Source organism: Macrotis lagotis, chromosome X (genome assembly GCF_037893015.1).
Source record: "Macrotis lagotis isolate mMagLag1 chromosome X, bilby.v1.9.chrom.fasta, whole genome shotgun sequence".
NCBI classification, from domain to species: domain Eukaryota; kingdom Metazoa; phylum Chordata; class Mammalia; order Peramelemorphia; family Peramelidae; genus Macrotis; species Macrotis lagotis.
The window spans coordinates 387,165,432-387,184,571 of record NC_133666.1 but is presented as its reverse complement, the minus strand read 5'-3'; the positions used below and the strand labels follow the sequence as shown (position 1 = coordinate 387,184,571).

Genomic DNA, 19,140 nt, shown 5'->3' with positions numbered 1-19,140 from the left:
AAGTCCTGAATTTCTGAAGCAGGCACATTTCTGTTTATCAAGCACATTGTCAGTGGCCCACTAAATTTTTTCTTTCATCTTCTTTATTCTTGACTAACTGATCATATGGAAAGAAAAATAATGAAAATTATAACATCTTTTATTCTCTTTGAGTAGGGGAAAGGGAAAGAAAATTATCTATTATACAACCATATGCATATATATAAATTACTTAACATAATATATATAAATATATCGTATCATAGCATCAGATCTAGCCTTGGATTCAGGAAAACCAGAATTCTTGTCCCACCTCTGATATGTACTGATATTATGGCCCTTGGACAAGTCATTTAACCATTCATTGCCACCAAGTTCATATTAATGAATGATCTAGTTTTGAAGGAAAGAATTTTTTCAGTAGAATTTTCTACACTGATGCAATAACAGGTTCAGCCAACACACCTCATCTCCCAATTACATCATAACTTATTCATTTTGTTATTCATTATTAATTTCTGTCAATGGAAATTATTAGTTTATATTTGTAAAAAAAATTGGCAGTGGTTTTTGTACACCTTTGTAGGACATATGCGTATTACTTATGAAAACCATTTTGTCTGAAATAAGAAAGTCAACAATACTGTAATGCCATAAAGTCATGAATGTAAATTTACCAAATGCCAGCTGATTGTTTTTGTGTTTCTTTTGCAGTGGTTATGTCTTTGATTATGATTACTACAGAGATGATTTCTACAATCGGTGAGTTGGAATTTACTCCCCCGCCAACCCTTTATTTTGAATGTTTTTGTGTTTAAATGTTTCTTATAGTTGTTTCTTGATCTATTTTTAAAAGATGACTATTTTAAAAATTAAACAAAAAGGACTCCTTTTCACTTTGTCAAGAAAAGTCTACCAGAGAATACAGTTATTAATCCTGCATTTTTCAAGTCAATTAGCATTTATCAAATGGTTCCTTTGCACTCGACACTGTGCCAAATAATAGATATACCAAAAAAAAAAAGACAAAAATAATCCTGACATATTCAGACATTTTCTATAGCATCTTCAGACTGAAGATTTTTGGAGATGCTTAAGCTTATTGTATTGTCTCATGTTATAAATTAAGGACTATTTTTAAAAGACATTTTTATATTAAAACATTTTTCCTGATTGTGATTTGTTCTTGAGAATTTAAAGAATAAAGAATAATTCCAAAATACTTAAGATCCTGAAATAGCAGGAAATATTTCCCCATGAATAAGATGTACCCTTTTTTGAAAAATTTGGAGTCTAAAACCTGGGTAATGTCTTATACAGTGGTTATAGAGTTTTTTACTGGCATTTCTCGCCTTTTTGCACTTGTCTTTGCACTCATTGTTTCACACTTGTTACTGGTATATTAGGTTAATGTTATGCCACATCCTGCCCAGAAATGGCTCATAAAAGATTTTCCTACAGTGCTGAATTCAAGTTCAAAGTGATACAGTTTGCAAAAGTGAGGTGGGGGCACAGCTAGGTGGCTAGAGCATTAGCCCCAGAGTCAGGAGTACCTGAGTTCAAATCCGGTCTCAGACACTTAATAATTACCTAGCTCTGTGGCCTTGGGCAAACCACTTAACCACATTTCCTTGCAAAAAAAAGTGAATGGAAATCATGCTGCTGAATATAAGTCTGGTCCTTCTCCAACTGAGAAAACCATCCAAGACTGGCTATGGGAAAAAGAAACCCTACTGAAAATACCATAGCAGAAGAAGTTCATGAGGGGCAAGTCAGCCAAATGCCCTGATGTAGAGAGGGAAATGAAGAGATGGATTGAAGAGAAAAGGCCATTGGAATTCCTATGTCCACAAAGATGATTCAGCAGGAGGTAAGAAGAAATACTGATGAAAAAGAAGTGACTGGTTTCAAAGGAGGACACAACTGGTGCTTCAGGTTCGTGAAATGGAACAGATTAAGCATGTATCCATATACCAGTCTTGCCCAAAAGATGCCTGAAAACTATGAGTAGAGGGTCCTTGAATTTTATGATGAATAAAAATTGAGTTCAATAATTTTATATAATACATTTTTTTCAAATTTCAGAATTAAGGAGTGTCTTATACATTGGAAAATATAGTAATAGCTGCCTTTTGGACTCAAAGTTCAATGCTAGATTCTAGTTCAACAAAGACAAAGAATGAAATAGTTCTCACTTTCAAGAAGCTTACCTTTACATAACCATGTCAAAATACTGTATAAGTCAGACATGGAATATACATATGGAGGTATGTATATTATTTTTATAGGGAAAATATGCATATATATTATATAGAAAAATATAGTTTACATTGTCGATCTTGTGAATTCTAAATGTGGCTATATTAAAAGAGAACAAGCAGAAAATTATATAATATATATACACACACACAAGAAAAATGTTTCCTTTTTTCATCCAGAAGACTCTTAACCAACTTTTCATTTTTATAAATGAAACTGAGAAACAAGGAATTAAGAGAATTTCCTTTCTCTTTCTGTCTCTTTCTCTTTCTGTTCTCTCTGTGCCTCTATTTTTCTCATCTGTCTTTGTCTATGTCTTGGTCTCTATTGCTGTCTTTTTCTCTCATTTTCTATTCCCTAATACACACACACACACACACACACACACACACACACACACACACACACACATTTAAAATTATGCCTCCTGCTTATTTGGATTCTCCCTGAGCAATCTCTTATCCCTTGTGGGAACTACTAGTCACAGAGCTATTCCAGTAAGATTTACATCTTTCTGTGTTTGGTCATCCCAACTCCTAAAATGACAATATCAAAATGGGATATAGATCTGACCAGTAGCACAGACCGAGGTCACCTACCTTTGCATAACTTGAGATCCCACTCTCCTCCCACCTTAAATATATATATAATCCTTTCAAAAGTCCTCTATCATATGTCTTTCCTTGCATATGCTGCCTGGTTTTCTATTCCTACTCCATATTCTATTTTCTCACACATACTCAGCATATCTCTCTTGTACCTTTCAATTTCACTTACTTAGTAATCATTCTATGTTCCATCAAAACAGAGGACCAGATCTTGCCACTATGCCAAATAAGACAACCATCAAGAGAATACCCAATACTTCCCCAAAGATCTATGGAAGAATAAATTATTGTGGAGAACTGCCCATTATGAAATATCTTCCTTTCAAACATCTGCCCTTTCCCAAGATTCTCTTTTTTAATAGTAGGATACCAAAACAAGATTTCTTGGCTTTAAATCCATTGTTCTAGCTTATACAATATTGCAATAATTCTGGAAATCCTTCTATGAATTTTGTTCTTTTAAGAATGAGATTATTCTTGTTGCTCATTTCAAGAAACTCAAAGGAATTTACTATAATGGTCTTTCACCTGAGTAACATTTTATAATTTCACCTCTCTGTCATCTTCAGGTTGATGTATAAATAGAAATTTATTCCCTAAAAACAGTTTTCCATAAATATCAGTCATTGAAAATTTATCATATTTCTATGCTAAATTTAGTCCCTAATAAGAGGGTCCTGATTTAAGAAAAAGTACAAAGTTCTTCCTTCATAACCTCATTTCCTTATTCCCTCCATTATTGATGCTATAGCTCTTTGTTTCATTTTTAGAAGAGGAGTGTGACATAGTGGATAGAATACTGGGAAGAGAGAGAGAATTTAAATTCTGGTTTTAATACTTATAATCTGAGTGACCCTCAATAAGTCATTTGACCTCAATCATCCCCCAAATACTTATCTATGTAGTCATAGATAATTGGTGATATTCATTAGTGGAGATATCTTCTGTAACTTCATGTATTCTTTTTTTCCATGTCCCTTGAAAATATGGTTTCTTAGGTCTAAAAATTACTTAAAAGAAAATAAGATCATCTAAAAATCTAACTACATAATATACTTGACTATAGTAAATGCTTAATAAATATTTTGTGGCTAATTGACCAGTGTTTTAAGAAAATTACTTTCATCAATCTGTGGAGGATATATTGACATGTGGAGATACATGACACAGGCTATTTTAGTAGTCCACAAAAGAGGTGATGAGGTACTAGGGTGGTGGCTGTATGAATGGAGAAAATGATGTGTACAAGAGATGTGACAAATATAGAAATGACAGAATTTGGTAGATGATTTCTGATGTAGAGTGAGTGAAAGAATTCCAGAATAAAACCAAGATTTTGAACCTGAGTGACAACAAAGATATCCTTGATAGTAATAGGGAAGTTCACATTAGGGACAGATATATAGGAGACTGATTCTATGTTTTATTTTGACTATGTTGAGATTGAGATGTCTACACATATCCAGGTCAAAACATCCAATGGGACATTTGTGATATGGGTCTAAAAGTCAATAGAGACTAGGATATCTCTATCTGGTTATATAAATCTGAGAACCATCTACAAAATAGCTAAATATGTAATTTGTTTTTATTCATAGAATTGTTTCCAATTCTTCATGACCCTATTTGGAGTTTTCGGCAAAAATACTAGAATGGTTTGCCACAGATGAGGAAATGATGTAAAAAGGGCTATGTGACTTGCCCAGGGTGACCCAGCTAGTAAGTGTCTAAGGTCATATTTGAACTACTGGAATGAATTTTCCTGACTTCAGATCTGGTGTTCTATCCACTGCATCACCCAGATGCTCAATTGAATCTACAGGAGCTGATAAAATAATCAAAGGAAAGAGTATGTAGTGAAAATAGAAGAGCAGAACAAAATCAAAATGAACCTCTTCATAACTTCTCATTTACACTCTGCTGGGTCAAACAGAATCATTTTAATCCCTTTTTCATAAGACTATACTTCAAACACTCAAAGTTTACCCTCATATACTTTCTCAAGTCTTCTGTTCTTCATAGTAAACATTCTCAATTGCTCTTTAGAGTTTTCCTCTGGAGTGATCTAAATGACCTAAATATATTCCTGGTTGACCTTCTCTAAAAGCTTTAACTTATACTCTGTCTCTCCTACCATGTGGCACCCAGAATTAGGTATCTATCCATTATGGTATCATTTTTAATGGTAGGGACTGATGTACACCAGTCTTGCTAGACATGGTGGCTGATTTCATTCATTTGTAAGATGAATAGGCAAGAATAGTGTGTTGTCTGTGACCTATAACAAAGGAAAGCTAGCTAGTTCATATCAGAATTAGACCTATAAACATAGCCTTACTAATATTATGTTCATAATAACTGAGCAAACTAATCACAAACATCATTAAATGTATATTCCATTCACAGTTGATGCTGAGTGGAATTTCTATGGAAATACACTTGACTAATGCCTATTACTATAACATCTATAACTTATACAGGAGAGAGTTGATTTTTGTATCCAAATATTAACTTAGTTTTTAAAGAAACTTCCTTTTCTGAAAGATTTCCTCAAGCTATTGCTTATAGTTCTTTAGAATTTAGTAGATCTCCTAGGAGTACTAAAAAAGACAAAACTGAATTTTTAAGAATCTATTATATGTACTGCAGTTATAAAAGATAATCTTTAGACCTTATTTCTAATATTCTATAACTGCATATTGATGATAATTAGATTTTTAAATGTTTCTGTTACAGCTTTTATTGATTCCTTAATGTGGAGAGCACTAAACTTGTGACTATGAATATCATATTATTCAATGAATATACATTGCCTCATATTCTATAGCTATTATTTTTAACCAAGTAATTGTGAAGCATGGAGGTGACCCTGAGTTTTCAAATTATGCCAGCAGAATTCAAACTTTAGCACGTTCTACCAAGGTGACAGACTTTTGAGGATGGACTGAGTAGCGGAATGTATGTCTATCATTCAGAGATCTGGCTAATTTTGGAGAGGCTTTGTAGCAGGTTGAATTTGGAGTGATGAATTTTTCAGCAAGCATAACTTTCAAAGTTGAATAACTAAGTCATAGGTAGCTTGTGATATTGGCATAGCAGAGTACCAACAAAATAATAGATCTTTGAAGAACAGGAATATTTATGTTTCACAACTTTGTCCTCATTATGCATTAGATTATCTCCCACTTCTCAGAAAATTTATAACTGCATGTCTCTATAAATATACACTAGGAATCAAAAACCTATATTCTAGTTACTAACTTCTTCCTATTTCCTATTGTATAATTTTCTAATTTTGTTATTGGACATGTCATTTGAACTTTTCAGTTATCTCATATGTAAAATGAGATGGACCAAATAATCTCAGTTTCTACTAATTCTGTGTAAAGATGTACATCTTCTGCTGGATTCTAAACTCTATGAAGTTGTATTTATTTTTTACATTTTCTCATTACCTGACACAGTGTCCATCAAGTGTAGGAGGGACTTAATAAATGCTTGATAACTGAATAAATAAATAAAGGAGTACTTGATTTATCAGTGCCAAAAATGACAGATTTACTATGCTGTTATTTGTATGTTTCTAGTCATCTAGATTTTTCTTAAGGGAACATAAGCATCTGTCTGTAGCAAATATTCTCAGTAATTACCCTGTAAATATCAATTGCCAAGAAAACCAAACAAAAAAGAGAGGTGGCATATGAAAAGGAAAGGGAATCTTTATCTCATTGCCAAATTACTTTTCATTGATGCTATTTTTGTAATGACTACTCTGCTCACATTTATTGATTAAATATTACCCCTTTTCTAGCCTCCATGTCTAAAGCTGACCAGATGGAATTTGTTTCCTTTTTTATTTTAATTAACCAGAAGATTATATGGGTCATTATTAATCACTCTCCACTCATTGTCTAGGAGTTTGTCCTCTTGGTGATATTTAAAGCAGTCATTTTAAAGACATCTCTGAATCAATCTTGCATCGCTACCAAGAAGCATGTAGTTTTTAGGTTTCATTTGAAAGTCCTCTTATGATTCAGCACTAAAAGACTTTATGTTATTATCATTCTCTAGTTAATTACAACTTATTTTCAATTTCACTATCTCTGAATACATGAATTTGAATAGTTGTAACAGAAAGTCTAACATTCCACTAAATGCATGTATGTATGTATTTAGATAGCTATTAGGTTCTAAGTTATTGAAATCTCTCTGGTACCTTGTTTCTCTCTGGTTACCATTATTAATTTTTAGGCATGCTTGTTAAGAATCATGGATTCTGAAAGATTTCATTGTTTGATAGGTTTGTGTGTGCAAGTCAGGAAGAGGGACAGATACTACAGGATCATTTAGTTGGAACTGATCTTAGAGACCATCAAAGATAACATCTTTATGTTACAAGTGAGAAAACTGAGGAATTGAGGAATTGAGCTTGCCCAAGGTCTACTAAGTAGTAAGTAGCGGGGCTGGGATTCAAATTCAGGCCTCCTAAGTCTGATGCCCTTCCCACTACAATACTCTTCTTCGAATGCATAGCTGTCAAGGAATGTCTTTGTATGCAACCTGAAAATAAAAAATCTTTATACACTAACGTAAGGTAAATTGAGTATTAAAAAAAACTAAATTTGGGGCCTCAAGGAGTGTTTTCAGTTATTGTAATATTATGATTGCAATTGAACCTTTTTTTGTTCCATGTTATCAGTAAGATGCTGTTTAATTAGTGAGCATTAAATTGTTTTCTTAACAGAAAAACAACCACCATGCCTGAAATGCTTTTACAAAGTTAAAAAGTTATGTTTAATAAAGTAAGCAGTTGTTCAGTTATAGAATCATTTTGTTCTCATATTAATTAAAAACAGGAGAAAACCAATGTAATTTCAGCAAATGAAAAATTCTTAGATCAAGTTAAAGTTGTTTCAGATCATAGATTACAGAGTACCAGTGTGTGCTGAGCTCTCACACATATTGGAAATATGTAACAGCAAACTGTATTTCTTAATGCTTATTTCAATTAGCATTTGATCCATTTGGATTGCATTATATAGTATCTCCCAAAAGTTTTAATTCAATTTTAAGTTTAATAAATGCATTTTGAGTATATTTGATATATTTTTATAAATATGGTTTTGACTTTTATACTTTGATATTTAAGGGGGAAAATAATTTACATGACTTTTACAGAGTCTAAAACTCTCAGAAAATTTTTGAGCTTAAGGGTTATTCTTTAAGTCATAAAATAATTTTTTCCTTACATTTGAAAAATGTATAACAATCATACTTCAAAATTATAATTATCAAAATATATTTTAAAATGTGTAATTATTGACCTATTTCAGAATAACAGAAGATATGTATAATTTATTTCTAAAATAAGCAGCTATATTAGTAATTTGTTTCACTAGAGTTCCTAGAGCTGTTGTATCAGATTGAATAAATTATATGAAATAAATGGAAAGTGAAATTATTTACCATGTCTGGTTTTCAAGGAAAGCAATGAAACTACAAAATAAAAATAACTACTGTACTCCAATAAATGATACCCTGGTTAAATGAGGTACAGTATATAAAGTCTTATCCATTGGAGGTAGTTTTCTGAGCCATTGTCTAGGTCAAACAGCCATGTCAGGTTGACAGCAGAGATTGGTTTAGAGTGTGCAGAGATTAATGCATATCCAAAAGGGAGTCCAAGTAACTTACCTAATAGCAATCAATAATTTCAGTGAATACTGTTTTCAGGGCTGCCACCATCCTCTGGGACTGTCTCCACTGCTATGCATGGAGTGACTTTCCGTCTACCAACTTGTATATCCCATGAACACCAAAATTTCTCAGTAGAACTCTATCACCACCTTGAAGCTCTTGACAGTGAACTTGAGCATCATATCATTGTTGATTTATTTCAGTGTTCTTGGGCCAAAGTAGGTGGTAAATTTTCTTTATCCTCTCTCTCAGTTAAGAGATTCATTGGTTGTGTGAGTCTCTTCAGAGACTCAGTACTTAGGTATGATTGATACTCACACACCAGCAAACAAAGTGTAAAGCCAATGGTATTATTTCTGGTAGAGCTTAAGCATATGTCAGAGCAGCTAGGTGGTGCAGTGGATAGAGTTCCAACCCTGGAGTCAGGAGAACCTGAGTTCAAATCCATCCTCAGACACTTTAATAATTACCTAGCTGTGTGACCTTGAGCAAGTCACTTAATCCCTCTGCCTTGCAAAAACAGAAAAAGAAACTCATGTCAACTGTGCTGAGATTTTCATTCTTGTATCAATTTACTAATGTGGTCACCAGGATATAGTTGAAATATTCAAATTGTGGGACTCCTTTAAGATGACAAGGAATTATATTAGACTTCTTAATACTTAGCTTAATAAAGACCTAACATGTCTATAAGTCACTTTTTTGAAAGTCTCTATCTTGGACTAAATTGGTGCTGCCGGGAAGAATAATATACTTAGATATACTTCTACCACCTTATGACTTGGTCAGTTACCATCAACATGTGACATATCCTTGCTCTTGGAATAGCAAATCTCAAAATTGAGGGAAAAGATAAGAGTGGGGTTTATTGACTTAGTCAAGCAAGTTAATTTTAAAGTAAGTGATAAGATATCCAATAAATCAATCATTTTCAATCATAGACTTTAGACTAAGAGCTTGAAATTGGAATGATGTTGCCCAGGAAGAAAAGTTCAAATAGACCAAGACATCATAGTCATGATTCATGGTTCATCCATAAAGCTAGTATAGAACTGGAGTCATTTGAGAGATTGGAGCAAGAGTGACTTTCCTAAGCCACTGAGGAGAGACCTTGTGGGCTGAATGGAGGGGAGGTTGGAGTGCTACTGTGGGAAGAGAGACCTTGAGAAGAATTATAATTATTTGTAAGGTATTACTAGTATATTTCAGATATGAAGGTGATTTCTAAAGCTACCAGATTTCATTCCCCTCCCTTCTCTTTGAATAGAAGAGGATTTTAGGAGCTTTGAAGTGTTCAAGGGATTTCTGGACTACAGATCTTCTCATTGGTATATTAGTGATCTCCCTAAATAAGATACCAACAATGACTATATTTGGAGGTAAAGGCATACTGGTCATAAATTCGTGATTCTATTTTTAAAAAAAACAGGAAAGAAATGACACAAAGTCAAAGAGTACTTTTTTTGTGCATCCCAAAAATGGGAAGAAAGAGACTTTCAACAAGTAGGAGCTATAATTTAAGCCCCTGTCCATATGTACTTTAAGTTTCACTTAGCCATAGATTCTTTATGCACTGCTATTAGATATTCAGGTGTATGTGTTTGTACAGTTCCTAAATACTTTTTCCTAAAAGCTGCTTAACAGTAACTGAAAAATAATTCTGAGCTGATAAATTTGGATGAGAATACATTAATAGCATCTCTAGTAGATTGCATTAGAAAATTACCTCTGACTCTTCATGGGCACCCCTAAAACCATAAAGGAGAAAAGTAACCTTCTTCTGGAATGAAACTCATGAGTTACATTAAGTTCCTTATTCATTCTCCCCCCAAAAATATGGATATATCCTCATTTTACAGATGAGGAATATCTAGGGCTGTTAAGTGAATTGCTTATAGTCACCTAAATATTAAGTGGCAGATATCCCCATGTAGCACTATATAATCCCAATGCCATAATGTCTTTCCCAGGTTTTCTTAGCTGATCACTTACTTAGGTCCTTTGCAATTCTAAGAACCACCCCTTACTATATAGATAAGAAACTGGAAAACAGAAGCAAAGTGATTTACCCACTATATGTAGATCCATTTTATATATATATACATATATATATATGGTATACAGGATATATAATGAGTATAGGATAATAAGTTATGCATGTGTACATATAATATAATATGTATTATATATATATATATATGTAATAATATATATTTATTCCCAGCAATTTTAGGCAAGAAAATTGACTTTACCAAAATTCTGTTTTTGAGCTCATGTACCTAAATCTTTAGATACAAATATGATTTTGAGATGAGAAGGATTATAGTTATTTGTAAGGTAGTACTTATATTTCAGATATGAAGATGATTTCTGAAGCTACAAGAATACTGTGCACTAAATATCTACAGTATGATCAGACATTATGCTAAGCATTGAGGATACAAAAGCAAAAATAAAGCAGTTTTGACCTCAATTCTGATGACCAATAACTATTCCCTGAGGGGAATACTGCCCTCCAAAGAAAAGGATTAATTATTGTTTCAGGTGCTAGATTAACTTCAACTACTTTGGGTGGTACACTTTACAATCCTGGACAAGCTGAGTTCTGGAAATGATATTCTTTTCCCCTCTCTCCTAGGAAGTATTGTTAGTTGTTTAAGAAGTATAGGAATATAGAGTTTTGCCTAGTCAGACTTCTTCATTTCATAAGCAAAATATATTTCTGACTGGGCTTAAAAGGAATGTTGAACTTTTTTTAAGTTGCATTGTAGAGGGACCTGAAGCTTCTGCACAAGAGAGATTTGAATCTTGGATGTGGCCATTGCCACAGTCCTCTCCTAGTAGCTTTACGGTTTGGAATTCATGAGAGCACAATATTTGATTGTATTCATGACATATGAAATATAAAAGACCTTATGTGCCTAAAATTAGGAGAAGGTTTGGTTAATACTTTTTTATCTTTAAGATCTTATAGACATGAGTGATCTTTATAACCTTTTCCAATCTCATCTTCCCAAACAGTATCATATTGATTTTCATATCACATCCAATGCTGACAGTACCTGTAATGGACCTCATGGAGATTTAATCCTCTTGAACTGTCTTATTGCATCTCTCTTTCCTTCTAAATATCACTCAGCTTTTTCCTCAGAATGTGTTTATTCCATTTCAGAACGTTTTACCTCTGATATAAGAAAATCTCTAAAGTACTTTGGAGTTTTGTCTGGCAGGTTTAAAATTAGCTTTATATATATTCCTTTTTTCCATTGTGTAATAGTGTTTTTAAATTTTCCCCAGAGTGTCTTATCGTGAAAGGATTCTTTTTTTAAAATGGAATTACTGTATCATTCATTTTTATGCCTAAGAGAAAACTAATTTTCCATACTAATATGTTATATAAGGCTTTTATTTTTTTCTTTCTTTTTCTCTCCCATTCACCATGATATTGGATTATTGCTATTGATTGGCTGTTTTTAAAGATAGTACAAGAATTTAATCTAAGTAATGGGAAACAATGTTATAAGTAACTATTGTATTTCTTAAATCAATAACACTATTATCTTTACAGTTGATTGCCTAATTATACATCTGGTTCATTGGGGAATAGTTTCACATTCTAGAGAACTAAATAACTTTCAGACTCAATAAGCTATTTTCCTCCTGTCCTTTATTATTGTTGATGTTTTTCAGAGCTAGTATAACAGTACAAATTATGTACAACCATATATGATATGTGTATACATAGATGAATATCTTTTTTGTATATCCTATGCTCTTCAAAGAGAAAATGTTTACCATAGTTGCTGGTAATAAGATATTTTCATTAATTTGCAAGTAAATGTCTAGAGATTTTTTTTTCCCAATTCTATTTTCTAACAGGACATTTTCCTCAACTAGCTATATGGCAGTGGCAAAATGCTAAGGGCTTCATTTCTATGTTCATCTATCATATAAACATAATACCTATCCTGCTCACTGAAAAAGAGTTACAAGAATAAAAATTATACAGCAAAATAAAGACAAAATTAATACATGCTGTTTAATAACAATGCTGAATATTTGTAGCATAGTATAACTATATCAAAGTACTGTCAGTTCCAATGAGAAAGTTACTTCTTTCCATATACTTTCAATGCCATTGATACAATTTTTATCTAACGAAATCTAACTATAGATTTTATATGTGAATATATACATATAAAAAAGCATAACATTATGTAATTGTTATTAATCATTCCTGATATTTAAGAAAAATTGCATTAGAAAAACCAAAGGGAAACTTACAAATCTGAGACACAGCAAAGCTCAGATTAGGAAAAAACCAAAGTTCAGGGGCTTTTTCTGATATTTATTAACAATATTAGCAGCATTAAATTGTTAACCAGTAAGCTCACACTAAGTACTTACTATGTGCCAGTACTATCCTAAGTACTGAAAATACAAAAAAAGAAAAATGAGAGTCCTTGCCCTCTAGGAATTTTCTTAAAGAAAGCATGTGCATGTATAAATATAAAGAAAAAAAAAATATATATATATATATACACACACAATATAATTATGTACCATATAGGTGTATGTTGATATATATATATATATGGTATACATATATATATATATATATATAAAACACAATTGATTGAATATTCTCATATAAAGCAAAAAATCTAAGCACCAGTTATATTTCTTGAAGGTTGTTTGATTACCATGGGCGTGTCCCCCCACCTCCCCGAGCAGTGATACCCCTGAAGCGTCCCCGTGTGGCTGTAACAGCAACTCGTCGAGGCAAAGGTGTTTTTTCCATGAAAGGAGGATCGAAATCTGCATCAAGTGGGACTTCTTCTTCAGGATCAAAATGTGAGTTATTTTTGTGATTGTTGTTTCCTTTGGGAGAATGTTTGAATGTATTGCACTGGAAAGAATATGTGTCTATGGAATCAGAGTGCATCATTCTGACTTGGTAAAATCTGCATAGAACTCAAAAGGGAATATAAAATAGGTTTCAGATTAAAAGATAAAGCAAGAGTCATCACATTGGGGCCATTTGCACATCAAAGCCTTTTATGGCAATTTTCCTTAAAGGGTGACTATTACCTTGGAATGAATCTGTCTTACTATGATATCTTCAGCCCAATGCAATTTAATTTTTTAAGTGCCTGCTACTTTCAAGACACAGTGATAGGTACTGGGGATACAAAGGCAAAAATTAAAGATTTTTTTTCCTAAAAAACATTTGTAATATACTGGAGAAGAAGATAACATTGACAACTGGTGGGAAATCAGGAAAGATGGAAATGAACATAGTAGCTGACTCTTGAAGGAATTCTAAGAGGCAAAAGTGCAGAGGAAGTCGAGGTGGAAAGGCCTATGCAAAGAAATAGTATGTAGAATGCTGTGTGGGGACAGTAAATAGTACATTTTTACTGCAAAGTTTGTTGGTGGAGAGGAATATGAAAGAAGTTGCAAAAGCTATGTTAGAGATAAATTGGGGGGTGGGGAACAGAAAGAGGGAATGACATTAAATGATAAAATAAGGACTTTGTTTTACGCCAGAAGCAATAGGGAGATCAGATAGGAACCTATTTTTTAATCATGCTGATAGGAGGTGACAAAGAGAGCTATATAGCAGGGCATGGGAATAGAAAGAAGTTGATACATGCAAGAAAGTCACCAGTCTCACTTGATGACTAGTTCAATATGGGGATAATGAAAAAGAATCTGACTGAAGGATGATGGATATCTCGAGGAGGAAGGAAAATGGTGAGCTAAGTTTTGAGCATATTGATTTTGTGATGTTCATTAACTATCCAGACTGGTATCATAAAATGTGATATATCAAACTAATATAAATTTCTGGAAAATTGTTAAATGATCACACATATATACTTTGCCATCTTTAGGTTCTTAAAGAAATCATAAGATCAAAAATATAGAAGTGAAAGGATTGTAGAAGCCATATAGTCCAATCTCCTCATTTCACAAACAAGGAAACTGAGGCACAGAAAACTAAAATGACTTTCCCATGATTACAAAAGTAGTAAGTGTCAAGATCTGAACCCAGTACAACTGACTCCAGAGTCAGTGCTCCTTTCATTTTACCACACTGATTTCTTTAAAGGTAACTTTAAAAAATAAAAATCTAAGTTGTACCTTCTTATTCTAGAACCATTAATGAACTTTTGAACTGATTCTTATGGAACTCTACAATTCCATCACAGTTATCAGATTTTATTTCTGAGGACAAGCTAGATGAACCATCTCTTGACTTAAATTTTCAGAAACAAAGTAAAGGGATATAGTTGTCTTTTGTTTTGTCACTTCATTGTGATATACTAAGATTATTTTAAGTTAACTCATCTTTCTGTAATGACTTAAAACTGGTATAGCACATTATTCACAACCCTTACAACTGGATTTGGAGATGAAAAGTATCTTAAAGACCACTTAATAATTGATTCATAGATTCTCAGAGGTAAAAGAGCATCTGATTCAATCTGTACTTCTAAAACATCCCTGAAAGGCCATCTCTGTATTTTATATAGTTAATCTTTATTTTTATATATACTTATATACATGTCACTTAACCTTGATTGTCTTACATCCAGGACCATCTCCAGTCACCCAGATTCATATCTGGCCACTGGACCTAAATGGCTCTGGAGGAGAAAGCGAGACTGGTGACTTAGCATCCCCCTCACTCAAATCTAATTCATGTACTCGTCATGGTATCATCTCCCTGATGTCATGGTCTTTTTCAAGGCCGAAGGACAAGCATCACCTATTTGTGTGCATATATATATATATATATATATATATATATATATGTATATGTATATGTATATGTATGCATATATGTATATTGTATATTTGTGTACATATGTATCAAATATATAAATCCAATATTTCATATAATCATATATAGAAAAGTTTATAATTTTTCTTTTCTCTTCAGTTTCTCACACTGTGTGTGTGTGTGTATGCATTTATATAAAATAGATTTATGGGTATGCTGCCTAAATATATAGCCATAGCTCATAGATGGCCTGACTGTTTTGGAACCTAGCTGGAACCCAGTTGAAATAAAGGGTAGTCAAGGTCTAGGACTACCAACATCAAGCAGCCTCTCCTCCAATCTCTAGTAAGATTACCAGGCTAGAAGTAAATCTATCCACTGTTTCTCAAATATCTCTAGTCTAGAACTCTGATAGGCTCAGAAAGAAAGTCATTTCCTTACCACTCTTAAAGATGAATATGGCCCTTCACTTTTACTAACTCTCTTTGCCCCTTCTCACCTAACACTTGTTACCCAAAATACCATCATGAATATTGAGTAAAATACATTTGTCCAAGAAAAACAGCAAACAGAAATTGGAGCTTTGCCAATGAGAATATACTAATGAATATGTCGAAGTAAATCAGCTCTTCAGATGGTAGTCAGGTAAGATATGAACTCAAACCAAGAATAGGAATGATCTCATCAAAGGGATTCAATTTTCTAGGGTGAACATGATAGGTCACATATGCTATATAAATGTTAGCTGCCTCCACTACGTATGTGACTCTTGGGGTTTCAATTAGCCATTCAAAAGTTTTTGCCTTACCTATCCCAATCTCTATCAAGGTCTTCTTTTTAAGTGTGTCCAACATTTTCTAAGTAAATGAAGAGTTGTAGTTAGATGTTTCCAATTTGCTTATCCCACAAAATGAAAATTCTTTAGAAATGGATACTTTTGTTGTCTTTTTTCCCCTAGAGTATTAGTGAAAAGTGAAATAGTTTTAATTGACTGATTAAGTCTTGAGGGAACCTATTTCACTTTGGAAAGTTCTAATTATTAAAAAAGTTATCTAAAAATTCAAACTATCATTTTTTTGCAGTTTTTCAATTGCTACTTTTAGTTCTGTTCTCTGGGGCCAACTTTTAAAAAAAAACATCTAATACTCCTTTCATGTGATGGCCCTTTAAAGACTTGAAGACAACCAGTATATTTTCTAAGTCTTCTCTAAATTAAACATTTTTTCCTTCAAGTGTTCCTCATGTGATATTTCTCCAACCCTCTAATGATCCTGGGAAAACTTCTCCTGATTTGCTCATTGTCTTGAAATATGGGAAACTGAACTGAATGCAGTAATCCAGATATTATCTGTGAGGATTTGTCAAAGTTTTAATAGGTGTCAGACACTATGTTGAGGATTCAAAGAAAGTTCCAAATAGTCCCTGTCCTCAAGAAGCTTATATTCTAATGGAGGAGATGTCTTCTAAATAAATAGGTACCTACAAGATAACTATGGAGTACATCAGAGATAACCTTAGTAGAAAAGACTCTAGAAGTTGAAGAGGCAAGGAAAGGCTTCTTGCAAAAAACACACCAGGATTTGAGTAAGGTCCTGAAGGAAGTCAAAGATTTAAAAGAAAGAGATGAGTAGGGAGAACATTCCAGACAAAGGAGCAGTGTAGCAGCAGCAGCAGCAGCAGCAGCAGCAGCAGTAGTGTAGAAATAGTAGTAATAGTAGTAGTAGTAGTAGTAGTAATGGTAGTAGTAGTAGTAGTAGTAGTAATGGTAGTAGTAGTAGTAATGGTAGTAGTAGTAGTAGTAGTAGTAATGGTAGTAGTAGTAGTAGTAGTAATGGTAGTAGTAGTAGTAGTAGTAGTAATGGTAGTAGTAGTAGTAGTAGTAATGGTAGTAGTAGTAGTAGTAGTAGTAGTAGTAATGGTAGTAGTAGTAGTAGTAATGGTAGTAGTAGTAGTAGTAGTAGTAGTAGTAGTAGTAGTAGTAGTAGTAATGGTAGTAGTAGTAATGGTAGTAGTAGTAGTAGTAGTAGTAGTAGTAGTAGTAGTAGTAAAGGCAGCTAACATTTACATAGCCATTTACTTTGTGCCAGACACGGCTGAAGGTTATAATTATTATCTCATTTAATCCTCTCAATAAACCCTGGGATATCAGTGCTATTATTATTCCCATTTTGGGTATAATGAGGTAGCTGAGACAGGATTTAAGTCTTTCCCAAAGTCACATAGATGTCTGGGACTAGATTTGAACACTGGCCCTCCTGAAAGTTTTTTTAGGATCATATTATTTTGAACTATTAAATATCCTATAGATAATCTAGGCCAGCCCCCTCCTCTTATATATATATATCAGGATCATTGATCACTGAGATAGAAGAGGCAATCTAGTCCAACCTCTTCATTTTGTAATAAGGACACTGGAGCTTAAGGAAGTAAGCTAAAGGAAATTACCCAAGGTCACACAGGTACTATGTAAAAGGTGAGATTTGAACCGGGATCCTCTGACAATTTTTGTACTATGCTACCTTCAAGAAGTTGAAACTAGATGGCTTAAATATCCAAGGTCACACAGGAAGAAAATTCAATTCATTCAGTTTACGGTTAAGGAAAATGAGTCTCAGAGAAAGGTAAGGTGAAATGATTTGTCCATAGCCATAGAGCTTGTGAATGGCAGAATGGGAAGCACATCTGTCTTCAGTAAGTATGCTTGCCTACAGTATTGCACTGCCTCTCTAGAAATATTAAGATAGTTTTGAAGTTGATGTGACATCCAATTAACCATATACTTATTGAGAACTGATTTTAAACTAGGCAATTTGCATACATGATGTAGTGGTAGTTATATAAAGAAATTAATATCTCACTTGGCTGGGTATTAGAAATACGAATTTCAATCCTGCCCTACATACTTGTTTATCACCTAGGCTAAGTAACTTAATAACCCTCAGTCTCAATTTCTGATTTAAAAAAATAGCACCTACTTCATATGATTGTTAGGAGTATCAAATGAGATAATATATGGAAAGTACTTATAATCTTAAAATGCTATGTAAATGTACTTATTATTATTATTCTAATAATTAAGTTTCAAGAACATTAATGACGATCTTTGGAAGCATCCCACAATGTTCTGGCATTATGAGAATGTGTCTGGCTACATTGTGAGCTTAATAATAACTAGTATGAATGAATACAGGGATATTTAAATAGACATACAAAAAGAAAAATAACTAACTTTAACCTAAAATTAGACTGGTGGAAAAATAAATTAAAATGGAGAAATGCTAATTTTTCTTTGCAACAATCTTAAATTATATTTCCTGTATTCTCTAATAATGTTAGAAGGATACAATGTTCTCTATTTACTTCTTGAATTTTCTTGAAGAAAATTGATTTCCTATAAAAGTTTTGGATATTTCACTGTAACCAAAGTGTTATCATATTAGAGTAATATCTCATTTATCTGAGGTATTAAACTCATTCATTAATTCCCACCTTCCCAGTCCACTCCATCGCCTAGAAATTTCTCCTACCTTTGCACCTGCCCATAAAACCCATTTGGAAATCAGCTGTGTGCTGATTTATGATATTTTTTGCTTTGTTGAATTTTTTTTAAGTTCTCATTCCCCAACTATATTATAAAGTCCTTGAGACTACAATATTTTGCATTTTTCCCTATCCCTAACAATGACTTGAACATGGTAGATGATAAGTAAATATCTCTAGATATACTGATAGGTTGAATTTAGGAAAAGGAAGAGTGGGATCCAAGCTGAAGAAAGAACATTCTTGCAGTTTTAGATTTGCATGCCA

The 19,140-nt window shown here is 33.1% G+C and overlaps 1 protein-coding gene and 1 long non-coding RNA gene across 9 annotated transcripts in view; one reads left to right on the top strand and one right to left on the bottom strand.

Moving 5' to 3' along the window:
• LOC141503258 (uncharacterized) overlaps positions 1 to 19,140 on the bottom strand; it is a 171,691-nt gene that overhangs the window by 37,472 nt on the left and 115,079 nt on the right. The window lies entirely within an intron of this gene.
• RALYL (RALY RNA binding protein like) overlaps positions 1 to 19,140 on the top strand; it is an 888,236-nt gene that overhangs the window by 795,305 nt on the left and 73,791 nt on the right. For all 7 annotated transcript variants that reach the window (XM_074208457.1, XM_074208459.1, XM_074208458.1 and 4 more), the window contains 2 exons: positions 694 to 741; positions 13,234 to 13,397. In XM_074208457.1, coding sequence (XP_074064558.1) covers positions 694 to 741; positions 13,234 to 13,397 — 212 coding nt within the window. The remainder of the gene's footprint in view (positions 1 to 693; positions 742 to 13,233; positions 13,398 to 19,140) is intronic.